This window comes from Zootoca vivipara, chromosome 17 (assembly GCF_963506605.1).
Source record: "Zootoca vivipara chromosome 17, rZooViv1.1, whole genome shotgun sequence".
Taxonomy (NCBI): Eukaryota; Metazoa; Chordata; class Lepidosauria; order Squamata; family Lacertidae; genus Zootoca; species Zootoca vivipara.
The window spans coordinates 158076-183391 of NC_083292.1; the positions used below are offsets into that span (position 1 = coordinate 158076).

At 45.7% G+C, this 25316-nt stretch overlaps 1 protein-coding gene across 1 annotated transcript in view; it reads left to right on the plus strand.

Annotated features, from left to right (window-relative positions):
- The window catches only part of MYO18B (myosin XVIIIB), a 248228-nt gene that overhangs the window by 136290 nt on the left and 86622 nt on the right, over positions 1-25316 (plus strand). Inside the window, exons 27-30 of the mRNA XM_060269663.1 lie at positions 2239-2347; positions 7663-7787; positions 18965-19119; positions 22695-22818. Of these exons, the coding sequence (XP_060125646.1) occupies positions 2239-2347; positions 7663-7787; positions 18965-19119; positions 22695-22818 (513 nt within the window). The remainder of the gene's footprint in view (positions 1-2238; positions 2348-7662; positions 7788-18964; positions 19120-22694; positions 22819-25316) is intronic.

Sequence of the window (25316 nt, forward strand, 5' to 3'; positions counted from 1 at the left end):
GGCACGCCTGGAAGAAGTGAACCATTTGGATCCCTTCCAGTTGGGATTCAGGCCTCATCATGGGACTGAAACTGCCTTGGTCGCGCTGGTTGGTGATCTCTGGCAGGCTAGGGACAAAGGTGAGAGCTGTTTCCTAGTTCTGCTGGATCTCTCAGCGGCCTTTGATACAATCGACCATGACATCCTTCTGGACCGTCTAGAGGAGCTGGGAGTTGGGGACACTGTTATACAGTGGTTCCGCTCCTTCCTCCTGGGCCGTGTTCAGAAAGTGATGGTGGGGGATGAGTGTTCAGACCCCTGGGCTCTCACTTGTGGGGTGCCTCAGGGTTCCGTCCTTTCCCCCATGCTTTTTAACATCTACATGAAGCCGCTGGGAGAGATCATCAGGGGGTTTGGGCTGGGTGTCCATCAATATGTGAATGATACCCAGCTCTACCTCTCTTTTACACTGGAACCAGTGAAGGCAGTGAAGGTCCTGTGCCTGGAGGCGATTGGAGGATGGATGGCGGTTAATGGATTGAGGTTGAATTCTGACAAGACAGAAGTACTGTTCTTGGGAGACAGGGGGCGGGCTTGTGTGGAGGACTCCCTGGTCCTGAATGGGGTAACTGTGCCCCTGAAGGACCAGGTGCGCAGCCTGGGAGTCATTTTGGACTCACAGCTGTCCAGGGAGGTGCAGGTTAATTCTGTATCCAGGGCAGCTGTTTACCAGCTCCATCTGGTACGCAGACTGAGACCCTACCTGCCCTCAGACTGTCTCACCAGAGTGGTGCATGCTCTAGTTATCTCCCGCTTGGATTACTGCAATGCGCTCTGTGTGGGGCCATCTTTGAAGGTGACCCGGAAACTGCAACTAATCCAGAATGCGGCAACTAGACTGTTTAGTGGGAGTGGTCACCAAGACCATATAACACCAGTCCTGAAAGACCTACATTTGCTCCCAGTACATTTCCAAGCACAATTCAAAGTTTTGGTGCTGTTCTCTAAAGCCCTAAACAGCCTCAGCCCAGTAGACCTGAAGGAGCATCTCCACCTCCATCGTTCAGCATGGACACTGAGGTCCAGCTCCAGGGGCCTTCTGGCGGTTCCCTCGTTGCGAGAAGCCAAGTTACAGGGAACCAGGCAGAGGGCCTTCTCGGTAGTGGCACCCACCCTGTGGAATGCACTCCCACCAGATGTCAAAGAGAACAACAACTACCAGACTTTTAGAAGACATCTGAAGGCATATTGCTTTATTGTTGTTGTTGTCGTCGTCCGTGGGAGGAGGGGGAGGCCAGATTGGATTACAGGGATCCCCAGTCCCTCCTCTCCAGCACCACCTCTTCCTGCCGGGATAGCAGCAAGTCGTCCAATGGGGAGGAAGAAGGGGTGGTCAGAAAGGTGGAGAGAGGGCTCAGCGATGGTAGCGAAGAGCCCTTCCCTGCCTTCAACAGGAGGGTTCAGAAGGGGAGACGTTGTTTCCGGCGCCCTATCTGCGCAGAGGGGTCAAGCGCAAAGAGGGGAGGCGGAGAATGGGGGTGTCCAAGTTCTTCTGTTGGGCTTGTAACAGGAAGGGGGCACTCCCAGATTCTGCGAGTGACTGAGTTGGACGTGTTTTAGTTAGCTCTGCACTGTACATAGTATGCACAATAAACCTGTAAAAAGCCAGGTTGGAGTCCGGCGTTGTTACTCATGAGTATCCACCTCACGCCCATTACAATTATTATTATTTATTATTTTATAAAAAGATCCTTAACCTCTTGAGGGGCTCCGTGGGAATAGCTGTGGGTGGTGGACATGAATATGAGTTCATATGTACCAGCCCTCCCTTTAACAGCCATGTATATTTACAGGTAGATAGCTGTGTTGGTCTGAGGCAGTCAAAACAAAATAAAAAAATCCTTCCAGTAGCACCTTAGAGACCAAGTAAGTTTGTCATACCGTAGGTATGAGCTTTCGTGTGCATGCACACTTCTTCAGACACACTGAAACAGAAGTCATAAGGGCCTGGTGACTTCTGTTTCAGTGTGTCTGAAGAGGTGCATGCATATGAAAGCTCATACCTATGACAAACTTAGTTGGTCTCTAAGGTGCTACTGGAACCATGTATATTTGTGAGGGATTGACTGGAGCTCTCTTTTATGGACACACACTTGGCACTTGGGCTCTTCTGGGATTGCTGGTCCCTGAGAGCCTGCAAGGAGCACAGTGGCTGTGCAGCATGTGGAGCAGGCCATCTGAATCGCTCTTCTGTTTCAGAACAAGCATGACCAACTACAGAAGAAGCTGGAGTCTGCAGAGAAGCAGCTGGAAGAGGCACAGCAGCAGCTTCATTGGCACGAAAGTGGGGCAAGCAGCTCTGGCAAAGGTAAGGGGCATCCTTGAAATGGCAGGCTTTCTTACTTCATGGCAGCCTGTCCCACGTGTCTGCTAACCCTTGTCAATATGTGCCGTCTCCTTCCTCCAAGTCTAAGTTCACTCTCTGAAATTCTGGACCATATTTTAGGTAACCAAAAAGTTGTGCTTTAAGATGTGGTTTTCTTCCTTCCTTCCCTTGAGCCTTAATTTCCAGCCTCCTTGTAACTTAGTCACCTGCTTCCCTCCCCTCCTCTTTTCTTTCTGCCATCATTCCTGATTGATCCATCCAAGGAGTGACACCTGTCTTTCCTCGTCATTCTGACTGGAGAGAGGCAGCAGCAGCAGCAGCAGCAGCAGGGCAGTGCTGGGAGTATGTCAGTTTGTGTAAAACCTCATATTGGCTGCCCTGGAGAATTTGTGCTCCAGATATGTCAAGAGGACTTTGTAGCAGCAGATTGCTCAGGAAGCCTTGCAAATTGGTGTCTCAGTGTCCGCACACAACAGCTAAGGTTATTGTGAAGGTTGAGAGAGAAAAGAGCCGAGTTTTATTCGCTCAACTCCCCCCCCCCCAATCCCCAGTACCAAGACTGTGTGGAGATGTGCAAAGGCTCCTAATTTGTGGGGAAATTGCATTAGGTGGCTGAAGTTATGGCAAATCCACTTCAGAATGGGAGCAAAGAACAAGGAGCCTTCTTCCTGCATACAGAAGACAACTGTGCTGGCACCTGAATCTTACATCAGCAGCACAAGCAACAGGATTCATACCTGAAGCAGGAGACTAATTTAGGGAGTGCATAGCAAACTGTGTGACATGCATAGCTCTGTCTGCTGATGGAGATGAATGGTCGGGAAGTTAAGAAAGAACAGTTAAGGGATGCCACCACTGTCCCCCCACCATCTACCCCCTGAAGCACTTGCTCACTCTGCCTATGTCGCGAATTCCTTCACGGCGCTTTAGCAGAGATGTTCAGAGTTCCAGTTTCTTTAGTGCAGTATATTTATTGTGAGCTATATACAAATATCTACAGGCAGTTCATACACAAGCAGTTGATACACTCTCTAAACCTCTCACTGACCACACCCTTCTACAACACCAACACCACCACAAACATTGCTGGATAGGTTTCCCTTTTAAACCACTGACAGCACATTCCTGCTGAGTCATTCTGACCCAGCACTTCTACAGAAAGTATTGCATCAGCCAGTTTCACTTTACTAGTACACTCAGGCCTGCAGACTTACTATTTCACACAGCATTCTGTGGATCCCAACACTCCTCCTTAAGTCAAAGGCTTGAGACCTAACAATTCTCTCAAGTCTCGAAATTTAGGAGCATCTAAACATTTTGTATATAAGTCTGCCACATTACATTTTGTGTTACAATGTTGTACTTTTAACACATTTCTTTCCAAAGCATTTTTAACATTGCCATATCTTATTGCAATATGTTTACTTTTACTCTTAAAGTTCTGTTGGTTGGCAAGTTGCTGTGCTGCCATGTTATCACCGAACGCAGTGATTGGCATTTCTGAAGGTATTCCTAGTTCTTTTGTTAGGCAAGCAAACCACTCTATTTGTGACACACATTCGCTTATGGCTGAGTACTCTGCTTCACAAGTACTTGTGGCAACAAACGTTTGCTTGAGGCTTTTCCATTGAACCAGGGCATTTCCAATATATATGGCATAGCCAGTGGTAGATTTTCCATTTTCTCTGTCTCCCCAGCTGGCATCAGCATATGCATATACTTGCTGATCACATCCTGTATCTAGCACCAGCTTGTAATCTTTTGTGCCTTTCAGATACCTCAGGATTCTTTTAAGTGCTACCCAATCTCTCTGAGCCGGGTCTGCACTTCCTTGGCTTAACATGTGCACTGCCAGTGTTATGTCAGGTCTCTTCCAGCAACTTAAATATAACAGAGAACCCAACAAAGAATGAAATGCTGTTGTATTTTCACATTTTTGCCCTTCTGGTTCATTTTTATACTGTGTAGTTATGGGAGTGTCAACCTCATTTGCCCTTTCCATTCCATATGTCTTCAGTAATTTTTCAATCTTTTCCTTCTGACTTAGGGAGTAGACACCCTCTTCATTTCTCTGAACCTCTACTCCTAAGTAATTTTGGATTTCTCCCAAATGCTTCAGTTTGTACTTGTTTCCTAGGTTGTTCATGAACCAAGAAACTTGCTTTTGTGCAGTTGTTATTAGACAAATATCATCAACCTACAAAAGTAAATAACAAACACTCCCTTGCACTGTTGCTGAATATAAACAGGAATCAGCCAGGCTTTGTTTGAATCCCATCTTTTTCAAAGTTGTGTCTATGCATTCATGCCATAAACGTGCACTTTGGTGTAAACCATATAGTGCCTTCTGCAGCTTTAACACCATGCTGTCTCTTTCCAGCTCATAACCTGGTATTTGCTGCAAATACACCTCTGCATCAATGGGAGCATTTAAATATGCTGAGGCAACATCAAAATGATGAACTTTTAACCTCCTCAGGCTTGCCATTGCTAAAACTGATTTTACTGTTTCAACTTTTGTTGTTGGGGCAAAGACTTCATCATAGTGAATCAGGTTTTTTTGTGTGTAAAGCCTCTGGCAACTAGCCTGGCTTTCCTTTGGTAACTACCATCAGCCAGCGTTTTCACTTTAAAAACCCACCTACAGCTTATGGGCTGTTTACCTTTAGGCAATTCTGCAGGTACAAACACACTGTTGTTTAGCAAAGAGTCATACTCTGCCTGCATTGCCTTTAACCACGCCTCTTTCTCTAGAGCAGTGTTTCTCAACCAGTGTGCCTCCAGATGTTTTGGGACTACAACTCCCATCATCCCTAGCTAGCAAGACCAGTGGTCAGGAATGATGGGAGTTGTAGTCCCAAAACATCTGGAGGCACACTGGTTGAGAAACACTGCTCTAGAGTAGGTAACTCTTGCAGTTCTTCAAAGCTTTCTGGCTCACTTACACAAACCTGGTTTATGGTGTCTGTGAACCCATAACGGGCTGGAGGTTGACCTTTATTACTTCTCTCAGACCTCCTGGGTTCATTAATCTCACCCCCTGGGCTACTTTCAGGACTGCTTTTGGGGTGGATTGACACTGGAGATTTACCTCCTCCTGTCCTGGTTACACTTTCCTTTTCCCTCTGCTCCACTCGAGTAGTTGGAGAAAGTTGCTCAGTCTTTACCTCCTCCCTTTCAACTTTACTGGGAGAGCTGCCAATTCTTAGCTTTGTTTCAACTGCCTTATCAGTTACACTCGGCAGTAAAACACTTTCTGGCAGTTGGTTTGCATGTATCTTGGGCCAATTTCTTTGCTCATTAAAACTGGCTGACCGACTAAAACTCCAAAGGTTTTTATCATTTTCAAACCTGTAAGCTTTTGTTCCACTTTCATACCCAAGAAATAACAACTGCTGTGCTCTTTTTCCACCTTTTCTTCGATTTTTCACAGGTATGTCCAACCATGCCTTTGTTCCAAAGATTCTCAAATGTTGCAAACTGGGATTTTTGTTATAGAGAACCTTGGGTATATCATCTAATACACTTGACCATAGGCGATTTCCAATATAATTAGCTGTTTTAATACTCTCAGCCCAATATTTAATTGGAAAATCTGCATCTGCTAACAATGCTTTCATTTGTGTCTGCAAAACATTTCATTTGTGTCTGCAAAACATTGGCAAGCCTATGTTTAATCCCTTGGGATCGCAACCAGTCTCTTAGAGAGCTTGCCATAAATTTACCTCCCCTGCCTGTCTGAATAGAAAACACCTTTTGGCCAAGTTGCCTTTCTACCCTTCTGACCCAGAACTTCAATGTTTGGGGCACTTCAGACTTTTGCTTTAATGGGTAGACCCAGCCAAACCTAGAGTAATCATCCACTAGGATTAAACAATACTTGTTACGGGAGACACTTGGTGGAAAAGGACCAGTTACATCTCCATGAATCAACTCCAGTGGTCTTTTGGTTTCTTTCTGGCTTGCTCTTGCTACTGGGCAAGCCCTACTCTTAAACTCCTTGCAAATATTGCAGTCCAAGTACTTATTACAACTCTTAATGTTTTTCATCCCCCCCCCCCACAACTCCAAAGTTTTGTTCAGCACCTTAAAGCTAGCATGGGCCATGCGTCTGTGCAGGAGATGAATACACATATTGTGGGTTGGGACATTTTGCACATTTGCAACCTTAGACTCACTCCATAGTACATACATATTGGTTCTAAGGTCAGCATTTGCCAACACTGCCCCATTTTGCTTTATCTGGCACTGGTCTCCCACAAAGTTTACTTCAAAGCCTGCTTTTGCCAAGTCAGGAATGCTAAGGAGATTGTTTTGCAAACTAGGCACACACAACACATTCCTGAATGTGTGTCCCAGCTGCGGGAACACAACCTCCCCCTCACAAACCACATTAGCTTTCTGGCCTGTAGCAAGACTTGCATGTTTTTTTGTTTGAAGCCCTAGCATCAGACAGCAATGCTTTTCTTTTACAAAAAGTTTGAGAAGCTCCACTGTCCAGAACCCACAGCTCTTCATTTTCTTGACCATCTGCAGACACCCAGGCGGTAGGCTGTGCTTCTGCTGTTTTTGGTGTTTTTTCGGGCAGTCAGAGCCATGCCCATCTCCCAGGTCACATGCAGGAGGAGAAAGCTCCAGACCAGTGGGACAGGAAGTTACACTGACTGGATGTCCCCCTGCCTGCGCCCACTCTAGGGAAACAAGGAATGTTGCACTTGACTGCACCAATGAATTACATCCAACACTTTTCATATCATGTCACCTCTTCTCACTTTTTCCATCCCCTTGATCATTTCCCTTACCCTTTTCTGCACCATATGGGATGCCCTGTCCTTGGAGTATAAAATCCAGTTGTTCCCCAGGTTTGGCATTTTAGGTGTTCCTTCAGCTGCGTAGGCATTTTAAGGCCCAATCAGGAGCCTGTGGTTAGAGTCCTGGACAGCGACCCAGGAAGCCAAGGTTCAAATCCACACTCAGCCATGAAGCTCCCCAAGTGATCTGGGGCCAGTCATGGTCCCACTACCTGATCCACCCTGCAGGGTTGTTGTAAGGATGAAATGTGGATGGGGAGAAGCATGTACGCCACCTTGAGATCTTTGGAGGAAAAGCAGAAGACAAATGCTCAAATAAAATCATAGGAATGGGGACATGGGGACATTTGGTTTCCTGTAAACAGCTGCTCTTTACAGCTCAGGATTCTGGTTAACACTTCTCTGATAAACACAGCACTTCACTAGGTGCCCTGATTTGAGCAGTTTGGATGTGCAATGTAAATGTGTCTCTTTTGGCATTAACAGGAGATGAATGGCAGATGCGCCTGGACTGTGCACAGACTGAGATTGGATTTCTCCGGAAAAGAATCACACAGCTGGAGGAAAGGCTGGAGGCAGAGCAGACATCCAAAAAGGAACTGGAACAAAAGGCAGGCCAAGGAGCATTGGCTGGGGTGGGGCTGTGTGTTTACATTTCCCCCCAGTTGGCTTCCATGTGCAGATCACTGAGCCTGTCCTGAGAGTCTTCCTGAAGCTGCCCTTGGATGTCAGGCAGTGCATAGTTAGACTAGGGAACTCACTCCCACAGGAGGCAGTGAGGACCATCAACTTGGATGGCTTTAAAGGGGGATTGCACAAATTCATGGCTATTGATAGCTATTACCCACAATGCCTCTGCTCTGCCTTCAAAGTCAGAGGCAGCAATGCATCTGAATACCACTTGCTGGCAACCACAGGAGGGGAGAGGGCTGCTCTTGCGCTCAGCACTTGATGAGAGCATATTTTATATTTTAGTTTTTATATTTAAGACCATTTCTTTAAGTGGTATACAAAAAATTAAAGCAACAGACAACTTGAACCACAACGGATTTTACAAAAACACACAGTTGCATATAAAAATGTTACAGTAAAACAAAAAATCCAAATACAAGTACATGTAAGGCAGTATCAATTTCTCCTGCTCCTGGCATACCCACCCCCCTCAGCCTCACCCAGGACTCAACTTACCCACCCTGGCACACAGCTGTTCCTGGGAAATCTCCCATAGAGGGGAAGGTTCCTGGAAGCTCCTGCCACCACCCTAGTCTCTCCCTCCAGGCCTGCTTTTTATGGAGCCTCCTCAGGCTGCTGCTCACAGGTGTGACCCACTCAGCAGCCAGCTGCCCTCTCCACACCCAATTCCAGGTGCAGCAGGTTTGGTGAGTTCCCCAGGGGGTCCCAATAATGGAAGAAGGACGCCCCTCCACTCACAATTCATTCTCCAGCCTCTGCCCTCCCCTCCTCCAACTGCTCCCTCCAGCTGTGGTCCAAAACATTTTGAGGGATCTGGTGGGCTTCACGATTGGATATGACTGGCTCATTCAGAAGTGGTTGATGCAGCAGAATCAATTTAATTTTAATTGGTCTTAATTAATTAGATGATGTTCTGCCCTGCCGTTCAAATTCAAATGTTTGCAAAGCAGCTAATGACAAAAAATGCATCAAAATATCAGTGAATACAAAGATCAATAAGCAGCAATAAAACAAGACTATTGTTGTTGTTTAGTCATTTAGTCGTGTCCGACTCTTCGTGACCCCATGGACCAGAGCATACCAGGCACTCCTGTCTTGCACTACCTCCTGCAGTTTGGTCAAACTCATGTTCGTAGCTTCGAGAACACTGTCCAACCATCTCATCCTCTGTCGTCCCCTTCTCCTAGTGCCCTCAATCTTTCCCAACATCAGGGTCTTTTCCAGGGAGTCTTCTCTTCTCATGAGGTGGCCAAAGTATTGGAGCCTCAGCTTCAGGATCTGTCCTTCCAGTGAGCACTCAGGGCTGATTTCCTTCAGAATGGATAGGTTTGATCTTCTTGCAGTCCATGGGACTCTCAAGAGTCTCCTCCAGCACCATAATTCAAAAGCATCAATTCTTTGGCGATCAGCCTTCTTTATGGTCCAGCTCTCACTTCCATACATCACTACTGGGAAAACCATAGCTTTAACTATACGGACCTTTGTCGGCAAGGTGATGTCTCTGCTTTTTAAGATGCTGTCTAGGTTTGTCATTGCTTTTCTCCCAAGAAGCAGGCGTCTTTTAATTTCGTGACTGCTGTCACCATCTGCAGTGATCGAGGAGCCCAAGAAAATAAAATCTCTCACTGCCTCCATTTCTTCCCCTTCTATTTGCCAGGAGGTGATGGGACCAGTGGCCATGATCTTGGTTTTTTTGATGTTGAGCTTCAGACCATATTTTGCGCTCTCCTCTTTCACCCTCATTAAAAGGTTTTTTAATTCCTCCTCACTTTCTGCCATCAAGGTTGTGTCATCAGCATATCTGAGGTTCTTGATATTTCTTCCGGCAATCTGAATTCCGGCTTGGGATTCATCTAGTCCAGCCTTTCGCATGATGAATTCTGCATATAAGTTAAATAAGCAGGGAGACAATATACAACCTTGTCGTACTCCTTTCCCAATTTTGAACCAGTCAGTTGTTCCATATCCAGTTCTAACTGTAGCTTCTTGTCCCACATAGAGATTTTTCAGGAGACAGATGAGGTGTTCAGGCACTCCCATTTCTTTAAGAGCTTGCCATAGTTTGCTGTGATCGACACAGTCAAATGCTTTTGCATAGTCAATGAAGCAGAAGTAGATGTTTTTCTGGAACTCTCTTGCTTTCTCCATAATCCAGCGCATGTTTGCTATTTGGTCTCTGGTTCCTCTGCCCTTTCAAAATCCATCTTGCACTTCTGGGAGTTCTCGGTCCACATACTGCTTAAGCCTGCCTTGTATAATTTTAAGCATAACCTTTCTAGCGTGCGAAATGAGCGCAATTGTGCGGTAGTTGGAGCATTCTTTGGCACTGCCCTTCTTTGGAATTGGGATGTAGACTGATCTTCTCCAATCCTCTGGCCATTGCTGAGTTTTCCAAACTTGTTGGCATATTGGGTGTAGCACCTTAACAGCATCATCTTTTAAAATTTTAAATAGTTCAGCTGGAATATCATCACTTCCACTGGCCTTGTTATTAGCAGTGCTTTCTAAGGCCCATTTGACTTCATTCTCCAAGATGTCTGGCTCAAGGTCAGCAACCACACTACCTGGGGTGTACGAGACCTCCATATCTTTCTGGTATAATTCCTCTGTGTATTTTTGCCACCTCTTCTTGATGTCTTCTGCTTCTGTTAGGTCCTTTCCACTTTTGTCCTTTATTATGGTAATCTTTGTACGAAATGTGCCTTTCATATCTCCAATTTTCTTGAACAGATCTCTGGTTTTCCCCATTCTGTAGTTTTCCCCATTCTCTTGTCTCTCCTTGCTCTTTTTTGGAAGTCTGCATTTTTTGGAAGTCTGCATTCAAACAAGACTATTAACCCCTTTTAAAACAGCAGCAGGAAAGGAGTGGAAGAAGGGTATAATAAAAGCAGAGGCAGAGCAATCAAAGGGAGAGGAGCATCAATAAAAACACACTCAGCAAAGCAGTAATACATTTATTATCATTATCATCATTTATTTCTGTCCCACCTTTGGGGTAACTCCTCACAAGAGGGCCTCCCTATGCAATGGCTAGGCAGCTATAATAAATGCACCAACAAGAGTTCCAATGATTAAAACAGCAATGAAAGGAAGTCCCTCTTCACGCAGCACAGAGTTAAACATGGGCACTCCCTTCCCCAGGAGGATGGGATGGCCACCAACTTGGATGACTTTAAAAGAGTCTTGGACGAGTTCATGGAGGAAAAGGCTGCCAGTGGCTGCTTGTCAGGATGGCTCTGCCCCGCCTCCATGGTCAGAAGCAGTGATGCTTCTGGGTACCAGATGCTGGAAAGCAGAGGAGGGAAGAGTGTTGCTTTTCTGCTCAAATCCTACTTGAGGGTTTCCCTTTGGGGCATCTGGTGAGGCACTGTGAGGGTGGACTGGATTGGCCCTTGACCTGATCCAGCAGGCTCTACTTATGTTCTTAATATTACACAAAATATAAGCATTGCTGGTTCCTTTAGGTACTGTTTTAGAGGACTTTTAAGTGTGTGTGTGAAAAGAGCATGGGCGTAGGCGGGGGGGCAGGAGGGGGCAGTTGCCCCCCCTAGAAGCAGGGCCGCTGGTGGCCGGCCTGCCCCACCGCCCGCTGCCGCCCACTGCCGTCTCCCTTCTCGCTGGCTGGCTGTGGGACGGGTGGAGGGAAAGCCCCAGAGCGGCTGGCTTTCCCTCCACCCGCCCCACAGCCAGCAAGGGAGAAGGGAGATGTCCCTTCTAGCCGGCTGGCTGTGGGGCGGGCGGAGGGAAAGCCAGCAAAACGCTTTGCACGGCTATGGGGCTTTCCCTCCACCCGCCCCACGGCGATCGCGGAGGGGGAGGAGGGGGTCGGAGCAGCCCATTTTCGGGCTGATCCTGGTGCTCCCTTGCCCCTTCTGAACATGGCTTTCCTTGCCCCACTGTGGCCCCTCCCCCGCGCCTTGCCCCTTGCCCCCCCCTAATTTTGATCCTGGCTACGTCCCTGGAAAAGAGAGACATGTTTTGCTAAAATTAGGGCTGGGGCTTGCAGATTTCATTAAAGCCCCTCTCAAATAATGCAAGCATTGCCGTGAGATCACCTTAGGGCAAACTTCAGCCCTCCAGATGTTTTGGACTACAATTCCCATCTTCCCCGACCACTGGTCCTGTTAGCTAGGGATCATGGGAGTTGTAGGCCAAAACATCTGGAGGGCTGCAGTTTGGGGATGCCTGGTTTAGACCACCTGCTTTGCATGCAGAGTCCCTGGTTCCTGTTGCTCCCTCTGTGGCAGCATCTCCTTGCCTGAGAGCCCAGGGAACCACTGCAAACAGTGCAGAAGCAGAGCTAAATGGACCGATGCTCTGACTCCGCGTAGCTGACTCCATGTAGGGCAGATGCCTGCCTTCTAAAAATAAACCCGGGTTGACTTGCGGTTTGCTTTCCAGCCCAAAGCCCCCTTGAAGAACTGCTGATGATCCCCAGCCTGAAGGAATGGGCAAGAATAACTACATCAAGTCATGGCACATTAAAAAGTAATGAAGCTTCCGTCATTCTGGAGGGCTGTGGTGAAGGCAAACAACCCATTTGCATTCAGACACTTGTCTGGAATTACAGGCTTCATTAATTCAACATTCAGCTGATTTAAAGGGACTCCTTAATAGCAATTGCTCTCTCTGCCACCTTCTCTGCAGAGGTTGGAGGACATGAGTTCTAGTGAAAAGGGGAGACCTGACCTCCCTCAGGAACAGTTGTTTCATTCTGGCCCACAAGCAAAGCACCAGGAAATGTGGCTTCCTACTCGAAGGAGATAGAGGCTGCTTGATAACCAGCCCAGACTATTTGCCCATCTAACCTGCCATTATCCACTGTGACTGGCATCAACTCTCCAGGGTCCCATAAGGACAGTAAAAGTCTAGTCTAGCCACCTGTTTGAACCCCAGCAGCTGTTACTTGGGCAGGAAAGAGTATAGCTCTAAGGACTAGTAGCTGTCCACAGCCTTCCCCTCCATAAACTTGGTTAATTCTGTTTTAAAGCCATCCAGGTCAGGGACCATCACTACCTCTTGTGGGAGCAAACCCCATAGCTTCCGCTGCACGAAGAAGTCCTTTCTTTTGTCTTCAACTCTTCGGCTTCATTGGAAACCTTGGTTTCTAGTATTAGGATGAGAGAGGGAGAAAGACTTATTTCTATCTACTTTCTCTATGGTTTGCATCTGTCTGTCATGGGAGACAGTGGAGGGGTGCTCCTTTGGGGGTGACGTTGGAAGGATACAGAGCCTGCTGGGGCTGTAGAGACCAATGCTGGAGAGGCATGTTTTGTTGCAGCCGGGGCAGATGAAGGTGTGGATGCACAACCTGTCTGTCTGTCTGTCTGTCTATTTCCAGGCACTACAGCCAACTGCAACCAGGGCTGTCCTTCCCATTGGGCTGACTGGCGCGGTGCACCAGGGCACCTCTGCCTTGCCCGCTTCGCTCCTTTCCTGGCAGCGGTGGCTGTAGCGAGGCGGCAGCAGCAGCGGCGGAGCTGCCTCCATTGAGGGGCGGCAGGGAAGAGGAACAGGGCTGCCTGTATTTAACAAAAGAGAAGGGCAGCACGCCCAAAATAGCTGAGAAATACGGTCTGGGGACAACAGATCCGATGTGAGTGCGGCCCGCCGGCCGACTGCTTTAAAAGCTCTTTGCTTGCTCTGCCCCATGGGCTGTTCCTTGTCCACCTTTCCACAGAGACCTGGACCTGGACCTGGGCTACCTGCAAATGAGGTGCCACGGAGCATTGTGGGGCAGCGCTGTCTGTGCTCACTGTGACTTGAAGGAGTGTGGGCAGGTGCTGCCCCACAATGCTCTGTCGGCAAACCTTCTGTCGGGCGGCAGCTAGGGCTCCTTGGACTTCAGCGCCGCTCCGCTGCTTTGGCCGAGCAGGCGGAGGCAGAGCACAGCTGACAGCATCCCTGCCTGTCGGGCTGTGCCCTCCGGCTGCCCGCTGTGCCTGATACACTGAAGACGGCCCTGACTGCAATAGACACCTCTATAATGCCCTCCTTTTACTGGTCTTTCCCCTCTAAATTAAAAAGGCCCAAACAACTTTTCCTATTACCTGATCCTTTTTTATCTGAAGATGCCTTTGGGGTTTAAACCTGGGGTCTTCTGGATGCCAAGCAGCTGCTTTTGATGTGAGTCTGAGACCTTCTCATCACCTCAAATGTACATATGCAATTTTTTATTTAGGGTGAAATGCTCAGGAAAACATTTTGCTCTTTTGTAAAAAGGGATTTGAGAAATGCATGGAGGGTTTTTTAAACTTGGATTTATAACCTGCACCTTCTGTTCCAAAGAAAACACTAGACAGCTTACCAACATGATGTAAAACCAGCCATGGTTCAATAAATAGTCAGGAAACCTCCACCCACATGAAACAATCAATTATGGACTGTAATACTGTAATAACTAGACAGAACTAGACAGTTCAGGAGCAGTTTCTCCCTGAGTATCATAAAAAAATTCCTTCAGTAGCACCTTAAAGACCAACTAAGTTTTTATTTTGGTATGAGCTTTCGTGTGCATGCACACTTCTTCAGATACAGTGAAATGGAAGTTTCCAGGCACTTATGTAGAGAAGGGGTGGGGAGGGGTGGGGATGGGGAGGGGGGATCACTCAGAAGGGTGGTGGAAATGGGTGATTGACTGACTGATAGCTGTTGATGACCGCAAACGACTGCAAATGGTTTTGCATGGAAAAGCAAGGGTTGAGATGGCTGAAGATCGCTTATCATGTATAATGAGATAAGAACCCGATATCTCTGTTCAAACCAGGTCCCTCCATGGTTTTGAGCTTGGTGATAAGTTGCAATTCAGCAACTTCTCTTTCCAGTCTATTTCTGAAATTCTTTTGTAGTAAGACAGCTACTTTGAGATCTTGTATAGAATGTCCTGGGAGATTGAAGTGTTCTCCTACTGGTTTTTCAGTCTTCTGGTTCCTGATGTCAGATTTATGTCCATTTATCCTTTGGCGTAGGGTTTGGCCTGTTTGTCCAATATAGAGAGCTGAAGGGCACTGTTGGCATTTGATGGCATACACAATGTTAGAGGATGAGCAATTAAATAGTCCTGAGATGGTATGTTGGATGTTGTTGGGGCCAGTAATGGTGTTGTCTGGGTGTATGTGGCAGCAAAGTTGGCATCTGGGTTTATTGCAGGCTCTGGTACCAGTGTCCATGTTAAGTCTGGTGGTTGTATTATTGTGGGTGAGGAGTTGTTTAAGATTGGGTGGCTGTCTGTAGGCAATGAAAGGTCTTCCTCCCAGAGCTTGAGAAAGGGAGCGGTCATTGTCCAGGAGAGGCTGTAGATCTCTGATGATGCGTTGTACTGTTTTAGCTTGGGAGCTGTATGTGATGACTAGTGGTGTTCTGTTATTTTCTTTTTCGGGTCTGTCTTGCAGCAGGTTCTCTCTAGGTATCTGTCTGGCTCTGTTGATCTGTTGTTTAACTTCATCAGGTGGATATTTTAGTTCTAAAAAGGTTTGCTGTAGATCTCTTAGGTGAGATTCTCTGTCTGTAGAGTTGGAACAGATGCGGTTGTAACGTAAGGCCTGGCTGTATACGATGGATTGTTTGGTATGTTTGGGATGGTAGCTAGAAGCATGTAGATATGTTTGTCGGTCAGTTGGTTTTCTGTATAAGGTGGTGTCTATACGTCCATCCTGTATTTTTATAGTAGTGTCCAAAAAATGTATTTCTTGCATAGATTGGTTCATTGTTAGGTTGATGGTGGGGTGAAAGTCATTGAATGTCTGGTGGAAGGTTTCCAGGGTCTGTTGTCCATGTGTCCAGATAATAAAAATATCGTCAATGTATCGCAGGTACAGGAGAGGTTTGAGTGGGTAGGAGTTAAGGAAACGTTGTTCTAAATCTGCCATGAAGATGTTGGCATACTGTGGGGCCATGCGGGTGCCCATGGCTGTGCCGCTGATCTGGAGGAACAGGTCATCACCAAATTTGAAGTGGTTGTGGGTAAGGACAAAGTGGCAGAGTTTGGTAGCAAAGTCCGCTGTGGTTTTATCTGAAATGGTGTTCCTTATGGCTTGTAAACCATCATTGTGTGGGATGTTGGTATATAGAGATTCCACATCCATAGTGGCTAGTATAGTATTGTTAGGAAGATTGTTCAAATATTGTATTTTCCTCAGAAAATCTGTGGTGTCACGTACGTAGCTGGGAGCACTGATAGCATATGGTTTCAGAACAGAGTCCATATAGCCGGAAACACCCACTGTAATGGTGCCAATACCTGAGATGATGGGGCGTCCTGGGTTTCCTGGTTTGTGTATTTTGGGTAGAAGATAGAAAGTTCCTGGCCGAGGTTCCGCTGGTGTGTTTGTGAGGATCTGTTCTTGGATGTGTAGGGGTAGCTCCTTAATAATCTTGTTCAGTTCTTTTTTGTATGCTTGTGTGGGGTCTGAGTCCAATTTCATGTAAAAGGCAGTATTGGAAAGTTGTCTGTGGGCCTCTTGGATGTAATCAGTTTTGTTCATGATGACGACAGCTCCACCCTTGTCTGCCTCTTTAATTATAATGTCTGGGTTGTTCCTGAGATTTTCTATGGCTCTCCTTTCAGCATGGTTTAGATTTTGTTGTAAGCGATGGTGTTTTCTGGTCACATCCGTTTGGATTCTGTGGCGGAAGCATTCGATGTACAGATCTAGTGTGGTATTGCGTCCATCAGGAGGGGTCCATGTGGAGTCCCTTTTTGTGTAACTTCTTTTCGGTGGTAGTTGGTGGTCAATGTTCTGTTCATTGATGCGTTTGGAGGGTGATGGTTGTTCCCCAGTAAGTTGAGAGGTGTTGTGTTGTGGGGATGTAGTTTGTTCTACTTTGTCTTGTTCTTGTGTGTGATGAAAATACTCCTTCAGGCGTAAACGGCGGAAAAATGCTTCCAGGTCCCCGCAGAACTGAATCATGTGTTGGGATTTGGCAGGGCAGAATGATAGTCCCCGTGAAAGGACGGATTCCTCAGCTGGGCTGAGTGTTTGCTGTGAAAGATTGACAATGTTGTTGATCTTGTTTTGATTGGTGGCCTGTAGGTTGGAAAGGTTGCAGAGTTTTTTATTTTTCTGGTTCTTCAGTAACTCCAGTTGAGAGTGGTAAATGGTTTGTTTTTCCTTGTGGAACTTCTGCCAGGCCGGGTGATTCCTGATGGAGTTCTCCAGTGCAGAGAGTTCCTCCTTTATTAACTTCTGTTTGGAATACAGAACGCCGATAAGATGTTTCAGCAGTTTCTTAGATAAAGTGTGGCATAGTTTTCTGGCATATTCTGTGGGATAAGTTGATTGAAGAGGGTTCTTAATTCTAAGACCCTTAGGTACAATGTCCAGGTTTTTGCATTTAGATAGAAAGAGGATGTCAGTTTGTATCTGGGCAAGTTTCTTGGTGAGGTTGATGGACTTCCATTTCATGCGGCTCAATGTGGTGCCTTCCATAGTTCTGGTTACAGGTAGGTAGCCGTGTTGGTCTGGATCGAAGTAAAATAAAAAAATTCCTTCAGTAGCACCTTAAAGACCAACTAAGTTTTTATTTTGGTATGAGCTTTCGTGTGCATGCACACTTCTTCAGATACAGTGAAATGGAAGTTTCCAGGCACTTATGTAGAGAAGGGGTGGGGAGGGGTGGGGATGGGGAGGGGGGATCACTCAGAAGGGTGGTGGAAATGGGTGATTGACTGACTGATAGCTGTTGATGACCGCAAACGACTGCAAATGGTTTTGCATGGAAAAGCAAGGGTTGAGATGGCTGAAGATCGCTTATCATGTATAATGAGATAAGAACCCGATATCTCTGTTCAAACCAGGTCCCTCCATGGTTTTGAGCTTGGTGATAAGTTGCAATTCAGCAACTTCTCTTTCCAGTCTATTTCTGAAATTCTTACTAAATTTGTCTTACTACAAAAGAATTTCAGAAATAGACTGGAAAGAGAAGTTGCTGAATTGCAACTTATCACCAAGCTCAAAACCATGGAGGGACCTGGTTTGAACAGAGATATCGGGTTCTTATCTCATTATACATGATAAGCGATCTTCAGCCATCTCAACCCTTGCTTTTCCATGCAAAACCATTTGCAGTCGTTTGCGGTCATCAACAGCTATCAGTCAGTCAATCACCCATTTCCACCACCCTTCTGAGTGATCCCCCCTCCCCATCCCCACCCCTCCCCACCCCTTCTCTACATAAGTGCCTGGAAACTTCCATTTCACTGTATCTGAAGAAGTGTGCATGCACACGAAAGCTCATACCAAAATAAAAACTTAGTTGGTCTTTAAGGTGCTACTGAAGGAATTTTTTTATTTTACTTCGATCCAGACCAACACGGCTACCTACCTGTATCCCTGAGTATCACTTTGTGTCCTTCCTAAAAGAGGCTCCTGGGAGGCCGGAAGGACATTGCTGGAACAACTCCTGGATTGGGACAACTGGCTAAAATGTTTTAAAATGTTTTAAACGGTTCTAATTTTGATTCCTCTGTTTTGTTTTTGTCAGGTTGATGTTGGTTAAATGTTTAGTTGGAGTTGGCGGTTATTTTTATTTGGGTATAATTGTAAACAGTTTATTACTGTTGTTGTTGTTATTGGTTTGTTTGTTGCTCGTATAGGATATTTTGTTTTTTAATGTTTGATGCTTTGTGGTTTTGTATATGTTGTAAGTCGCCCAGAGTGGCTGGCGAAACCGAGCAAGATAGGTGGGATATAAATTTTGCAATTATTATTGTTATTATTATACCAGGTGCTGGGAACAAAGAGAAGAGCTAAGTTCCCTGCTTATGGTTTTCCCAGCTGCCTGGCTGGCCAGCCACTGTGGGAAGCAGAATGGCCTTTGGGCCTGATCCAGCACAGTCGTAGTTTTGTCCCAATGGACCCTCCATGGTCTAAGGCAGCTACCACTGAATTCCAGCTGCTGTTGGCAAGCAGTGGGAGAGGGCAATACCAGCTGCTTGTGGTTTTTCTGCAGGCATCTGCTTGGCAACTGGGCAAGTGGCAATGGGGTTTTCAGGGGCCCACATCCATGGGGTGATATGCTTCAGAGAACACGTGACACTCCTGTGCGGGTCTTTCTTGTTTTCACTTCTCAGCCCACCATGCTCCCTGCCTTGCAGATAGGTGAGGCCCAGAAGGCGTACGAAGGTGCGCGGCGGACAGCGCAGCAGCTGAAAAGAAAGTGTAAGCAGCTGACGTGTGACTTGGGAGATACACGAGTGTTGATGGAAAGTCAGCAAAGCCGGAACCATGAGCTGGAGAAGAAGCAGAAGAAGTAAGATTTGTGTGTTGGACTGGGGAGTTAGATCTTTTTAAGACTTTCTGAGATCTGCTATTTATTCAGCCCAACACAATTTGAACATACCTGAAGCGGGGCACTGGGGAAGCCAAGGAAACACCCCATTTCCTATGGGCCCTCTTTCAAAGGAAATAGTGTGGCTTTATTTCACCAGGGTTCCCAACCAGTGTCGTGCAGCGGTAAATTAATCAACGCAGTCTTCTTCATAAAGAGAATACAGTGGTACCTCGACTTACGAATGCCTCAACTTCCGAAGGTTTTGACTTCCAAAGTCTGCTAACCCAGAAGTATTTTCGCCGCGCCCGCAGTCTGCGCATGCAGCAAAATAACGCTTTGCGCATGCACAAAATGGATGCTTCGGCATCCGAAGTTTTCGACTTCCAAAGAGCGCTGAGGAACAGATCGCCTTCGTAAGTCGAGGTACCACTGTAAAACTTTACTGAAGAAAATAGGGTTGCCAGACTCAATAGAGGACAGGACTTCTGTGCCTTTAATTGCCCTGCTCTCTTTTGAGTCTGGAAACCTTAAAGAGAAACCAGCAGACCCTTTGCTTGGAAATTAAACAAAGGGTCTGCTGTTTTCTCTTTAAGGTTTCCAGACTCAAAAGAGAGCAGGGCAATTAAAGGCACAGAAGTCCTGTCCTCTATTGAGTCTGGCAACCCTAGAAGAAAATAAAATTGTTCAGAAACAACATAGTTAAAGAACATACACAGAGTGCTCATAGCAGCTACCTGACTCTTCACAGACACACATCTTAGTTCCTGATTTTCTAGAGTCCTGGAGTCACTCTGTTTGCAATAACACAACACACACACTGGCTGAGACACAAACACTGAGGCCCATAGAGAGGCTGGCTACTTTTTAAGGGAGAATGAGTCATCACTCAAGATGAGTCACGAGTCACAGTGACTTAGCAGTTTGCTGTTAACAGCGGTTAGCAGGCTTGAATGATTGTACAGTATAGGCTTACGTAGGCCTTACTGCTTCTGCTCTCCAGAACCTTTGTCTCATGAACTAAGAGCATTAGAAACGTGTTGGACTGAAGAAACAGTATTTTGGGTCATATTAGACAGAGGTGGACAGACTTCAGGCTGGACAGATGTACTTGGACTGGGAGATCTCAAGGTGTGAGTGAAAACCCAATCAGATGTGTGTTGCAACAGCAGCAAAAAAACACAGTAATGCTCTTCTAGGCCTCATCAACTGAGGTCTAATGTCCCTCTCAAGGGAAGTCATAGTCCTGCTCTCTTCTGCCTTGGTCAGACCACACCTGGAATACTGTGTCTGGACGCCACAGTTTAAGAAGGTCCCTTCCAGCTTTACAACTTTCTTATGTTGTGCATTTAGAACAGGATCAGGGTGCCTCTGAGAACATGCTCAGCACAGCCTGCTTTTCAGGAAGGAGCTGGTGATAATAACACATTAAAAACTATTTTGCAGTCAAGGCCATTTCATCAGATTTAACCTGAACAGATTTAGCTTGACATCTAGTTGATTTTTACATGACTTCTCTAGTGGAGGTTTGTTTTCATTGGCTTCTCCTACACCTGGAAGTTTGATTGTTCAGCTGCATTATTTCATTGCTTATTCGCATGGCCAGGCATGGTTGTGACTTCTTTCACAACACAACATTCTATCCAGTGACACACACACACACCCTGAAGTACAACTGTGCTGGGAAGTAGCCAGAGATGAATCCCATTTCTTTCCACCCAAGAAACTGAGCACATCCATCCAGAAACCAATGCTCTCTAGGCTCTCAAGCAGAGATTGTTGCAAGCACTGCAAACAGATGCTTTAACTCAAGGATTGACGGTCTACCACTGACCTTTGACCCCTGCTCCCCACCTCAAGGCCTCCCTGCTTCATCTCTCCTCTGCTTTCACCCTGAGATGTTTCTAGGGTGCTGGGGCCATAGAGCAGGGGCCTCAAATCTCTTCCTGAGCACCCAATGTGTTACTGGGTAGGTAATGAATTTGGATTGTTGTACAGTTTTGGAGAAATAAATGCATTTAAGATGACCTTATCTAGAGGTTATATGGGGGTGGGTAATTAAAAACAAATCAAATTGATTTGGAACAGGATCTGCTAGGAAATTCATTGGGGGGGGGAAACAAATTGAAGAGAAGCTTTTGGGGGTGTGATCTGAGGTGATTATATTTGGGGGAATTTGGACTGGAAATTAGTTGAGTTTCCTCTTGCAAGATTTACACTCTAAATCTGCTTCTATACCTATTAAGTTAGCAGCACATAAACATACGCAGCCAAGGTCAGTCAATGCCCCAAATCTTCTAAGTCAGGCATCCCCAAACTTTGGCCCTCCAGATATTTTAGCCTACAACTCCCATGATCCCTAGCTATCAGGACCAGTGGTCAGGGTTGATGGGAACTGTAGTCCAAAACATCTGGAGGGCCAAAGTTTGGGGATGCCTGTTCTAAGTCCCCAGCAAAGCTTCTACTTTGGCCTCGGCCTGCTGTAGTTGCCACCCAAATCCTGTAGTTGGTTAGATAAAGCCAAAAGCGTTACTACATAAGGTGCTGTGGAAAGGTTTATAGCAGGGGTCCCCAGACTTACTGCGCGGCGGGCCGGTGCCCGCCACGCCGACCGCGCGGTGGGCCGGAGGGTAGGGGAGTGCGCGCGCAGCGGGCCGGAGGGCGGGGGAGTGCGCGCCCGTGCGCATGCGCACACGCACACGGGCGGGGAAAAAATCGCCGAAAATTGCTTGTGCGCATGCGTATGGGCCTCCCCCGACCCGGAAGTGCACCAGAAATGACCTCTTCCGGGTCGGGAGAGGCCCATACGCATGCGCACAAAGGATTTTCGGCGATTTTTTGCCGATTTTTTAGATCGTCGCTGCGCCGCGCGCCGTGAGAGCGGGCGGCGGCAGCGGGCGGCGGGGGTCGTCGCGGGCCGGATTGGAAGGCCGATTGGGCCGCATCCGGCCCGGGGGCCGTAGTTTGGGGACCCCTGGTTTATAGTGTGGTCTAGGAGAGCCAAGGTGATCTAGTGGTTAGAGTGTTAGACTGGGGCCTGGGAGACCCAGGTTCAAATCCCATCTCAGCCATGAAGCTCACTGGGTGACCTTGGGCCTGTATCTGCCTCTCAGCCTAACCTCCCTCACCGGTTTGCTGTGAGGATAAAATGGGGTCGAGGAGGACTATGTACACCACTTTGAACTCCTTGGAGAAAAGGTGGGATATAAATGCTGCTTCTGCTAATAATAATACTCAGAAAGGTGGTGTCTGTGTCTGTGTCTGTGTCTGTGTGTGTATTTGTGTGTTCTTAATCCCACCCAATATATTTCATATTCGTTTTAAAATATATGAAACAAAATTGCAATAGAGCTGGGCTTGCAAGCTGGTCCTGGCTCCAGCAACTCTCCTTAAGGACCCTGAGGCCACGATCGTCCCCTCCAGGTCAAGATTCAGGTGTGGCCATCTATAGCTCTGGCCAAGACCTGGCAGCTCCCAGCCTGCACCTTTGCCCTGCCATGGGACTTCCTGCTGGGAGTGATGGAGGGCCAACTCATGGGACCTTTTGCCTCTCTCAGATTTGACCTGCAGCTGGCGCAGGCCTTGGGAGAATCTGCCTTCGAGAAGAGCCTTCGGGAGAAAGTGTTGCAAGAGAACACCAGCCTTCAGTTTGAGCTGGGGAAGTTGCAGCGGAGCTTAGAGGTAAGGCAGGGCAGGGCAGAAGGAAGAGGAGCAAAGGGCACGAGGGTTCTGTGGTGGGTCTAGATGACCCTTGAGGTCCCCTCCAACTCTACAATCCTATCGTTCTGTGAAATGAGACACAGCAAAATGCACCCAGATATGCATTTGTGGGGCACCTACACAGGTCAGACAGCTGCACAAAACTGTCAGAATCTCAAAGTCTGAATTCGAAAGCCAACCTTCCCAAGTTTTTATTAATTGATTTAATTTCATGAAATTTATATACTACTTGGTTGTAAGAAAAAAGCCTCCAGGCGGTTTGCAAAACAGTAAAACAATAATATCAATAAGGACAGTTCAAAAAACAGCTACAGTGGTACATCTGGATGCGAACGGGATCCGTTCCGGAGCCCCGTACACATCCAGAGCAGTACTCAACCTGAAGCGCTGAATCTGCGCATGCTCGCCGCTTGATTTGGTGCTTCTGCGCATGTGCGTGACGTCATTCGGTGTGTCTGCGCATGTGCAAATCGCCGAACCCAGAAGTAACCCATTCAGTTACTTCCGGGGGTGCCGCGTTCATAACCCGTGTTGTACGCAACCTGCAGCATTCGTATCTAGAGGTATGGCTGTACATAAAACTTTTGAAGAAAAAAATTCAAAAATGGCTTCAGAATTCAGGATCTCAAATTTTTTATTTTGAAATGTTTATTTTTGAGATGCACTTTAAAAAGAAAGCACATCTTTTTTAATTTTTTTAATTAATCTTTATTGAAATTTCAAACAAAATCATACAGTTAAAATGCATACTGTACAAACAATAATTTTTAAACAATAATATATATAAGCAAAACAAACAAATCATACATACTTTTTGCATAAATCTACTAACAAATATCAAAATCATATATTTAAATCACATAAACTGTCTTAAGTTAATGGCTTTTATTATTTTTATATAAATTCATATTCAGCTCGACTTTCACTCGTCATCCTCCCGGGCTAATAAATTTACTTCTTTTTGGACTGCTTTCTTTTAATTATCATCTTGGGATCTCTACAGAATATTTGACGTAAATCCAAGTCTTTTCAAATACTGTAATCTCTGAATTTTTCCCAATTGTATTTAAGCTTTTGAATACTACCCCCTCTGATAGAATTTGCTAATTTGGCCAATTCTATATAACTACAGTAATCACCTTTTCTTGCCATTCCCTAATACTGGGAATTTCTTGTTTTTTCCAATACATGGCAATTAATTTTCTTGCCGCTGCCATTGCATAGAGGAAAACATTTTAGAAATAATTTTCTGATTATTCTGTAATAAATTTATTTCTAATAAGGAAGGTTCATTCCTAAATCCTTTTATTATAATTATTATTATTATTTATCCTCATTAAATCTGCTGTGAATTTGATGAAATTGGAGCCAGCCCATTAAATATTGTTTAATATCTTCATATTTTTTAACTTTAAATTCCCCCTGTTTTCCCCTCTATTAAGTCTCAATTCCCCTCTATTCCCCTCAATTTCCATCTGAATTTAACTTCCTTATTGTAATTATTTCTATTGGTGATAACCATTTTGGAATTTTGGGTTGCAATAAACGCCTATGTTTTTCCCACACTTTCAATAGCGATTTCTTAATAATGTGAGTGTTAAACCCTTTATGTATTTTGACCTTCTTATCTTCCAAACAGTGTGCCAACCGAACTTATTGTCGAATCCCTCTAGGTCTAGTAGTTTCCGGTTTTCTAAGGTAATCCATTCCTTTAACCAGAGGAAACTTGCTGCATCGTGGTATAAATTTAGGTCCGGTAGCGCCAGCCCTCCCCTTTCCTTTGAATAAATTAATAGTTTATATTTTATCCTGGCTGGTTTGTAATTCCAAAGAAATTTTATGAGGTCCTTTTCCCATTGTTTGAAGATGTTCCCAATATTGGCAGCATTTGAAATAGAAAGAGCATTCTGAGCAAGATGTTCATTTTAATAGTTGCAATTCTTCTAATAATGTTAAATTCAATCTGGTCCAAATTTCTAAATCTCTTTTCACCTCTTTCCATATTTTAATATAATTATCTTTCACCAAATTGTTTGTATTATTGGTAATCCAGATTCCCAAATATTTAGATTTATTTACAACCTTCAATCCTGCTTTATCCTGTAATTTCCCGATCTCCTCCTTTGTTAAATTTTTGACGATCATATTCATTTTATTCCTATTTATATCAAACCCTGCCAATTCCCCAAAATCTTTAATTATATCTAACGCCTGTGGAATGCTTTCGATTGGGTCCTCCACTGCGATTATAACATCATCCATGAATGCTTTTACTTTATGGACATCTCTCCCAATTGTGATTCCTTTAACCTATTCCCCTTTTTATTACTTCTGAGGAAATAAATTCATTCCCTAATTTTTTATTCACAAGTAGTCTGCGGTGATTCTTTGTAATATGTGTCTCTTGTAGGCATATTACATGTAGCTTCCTTTTGACCAGCAGGTGTTCCAGTCTGTTT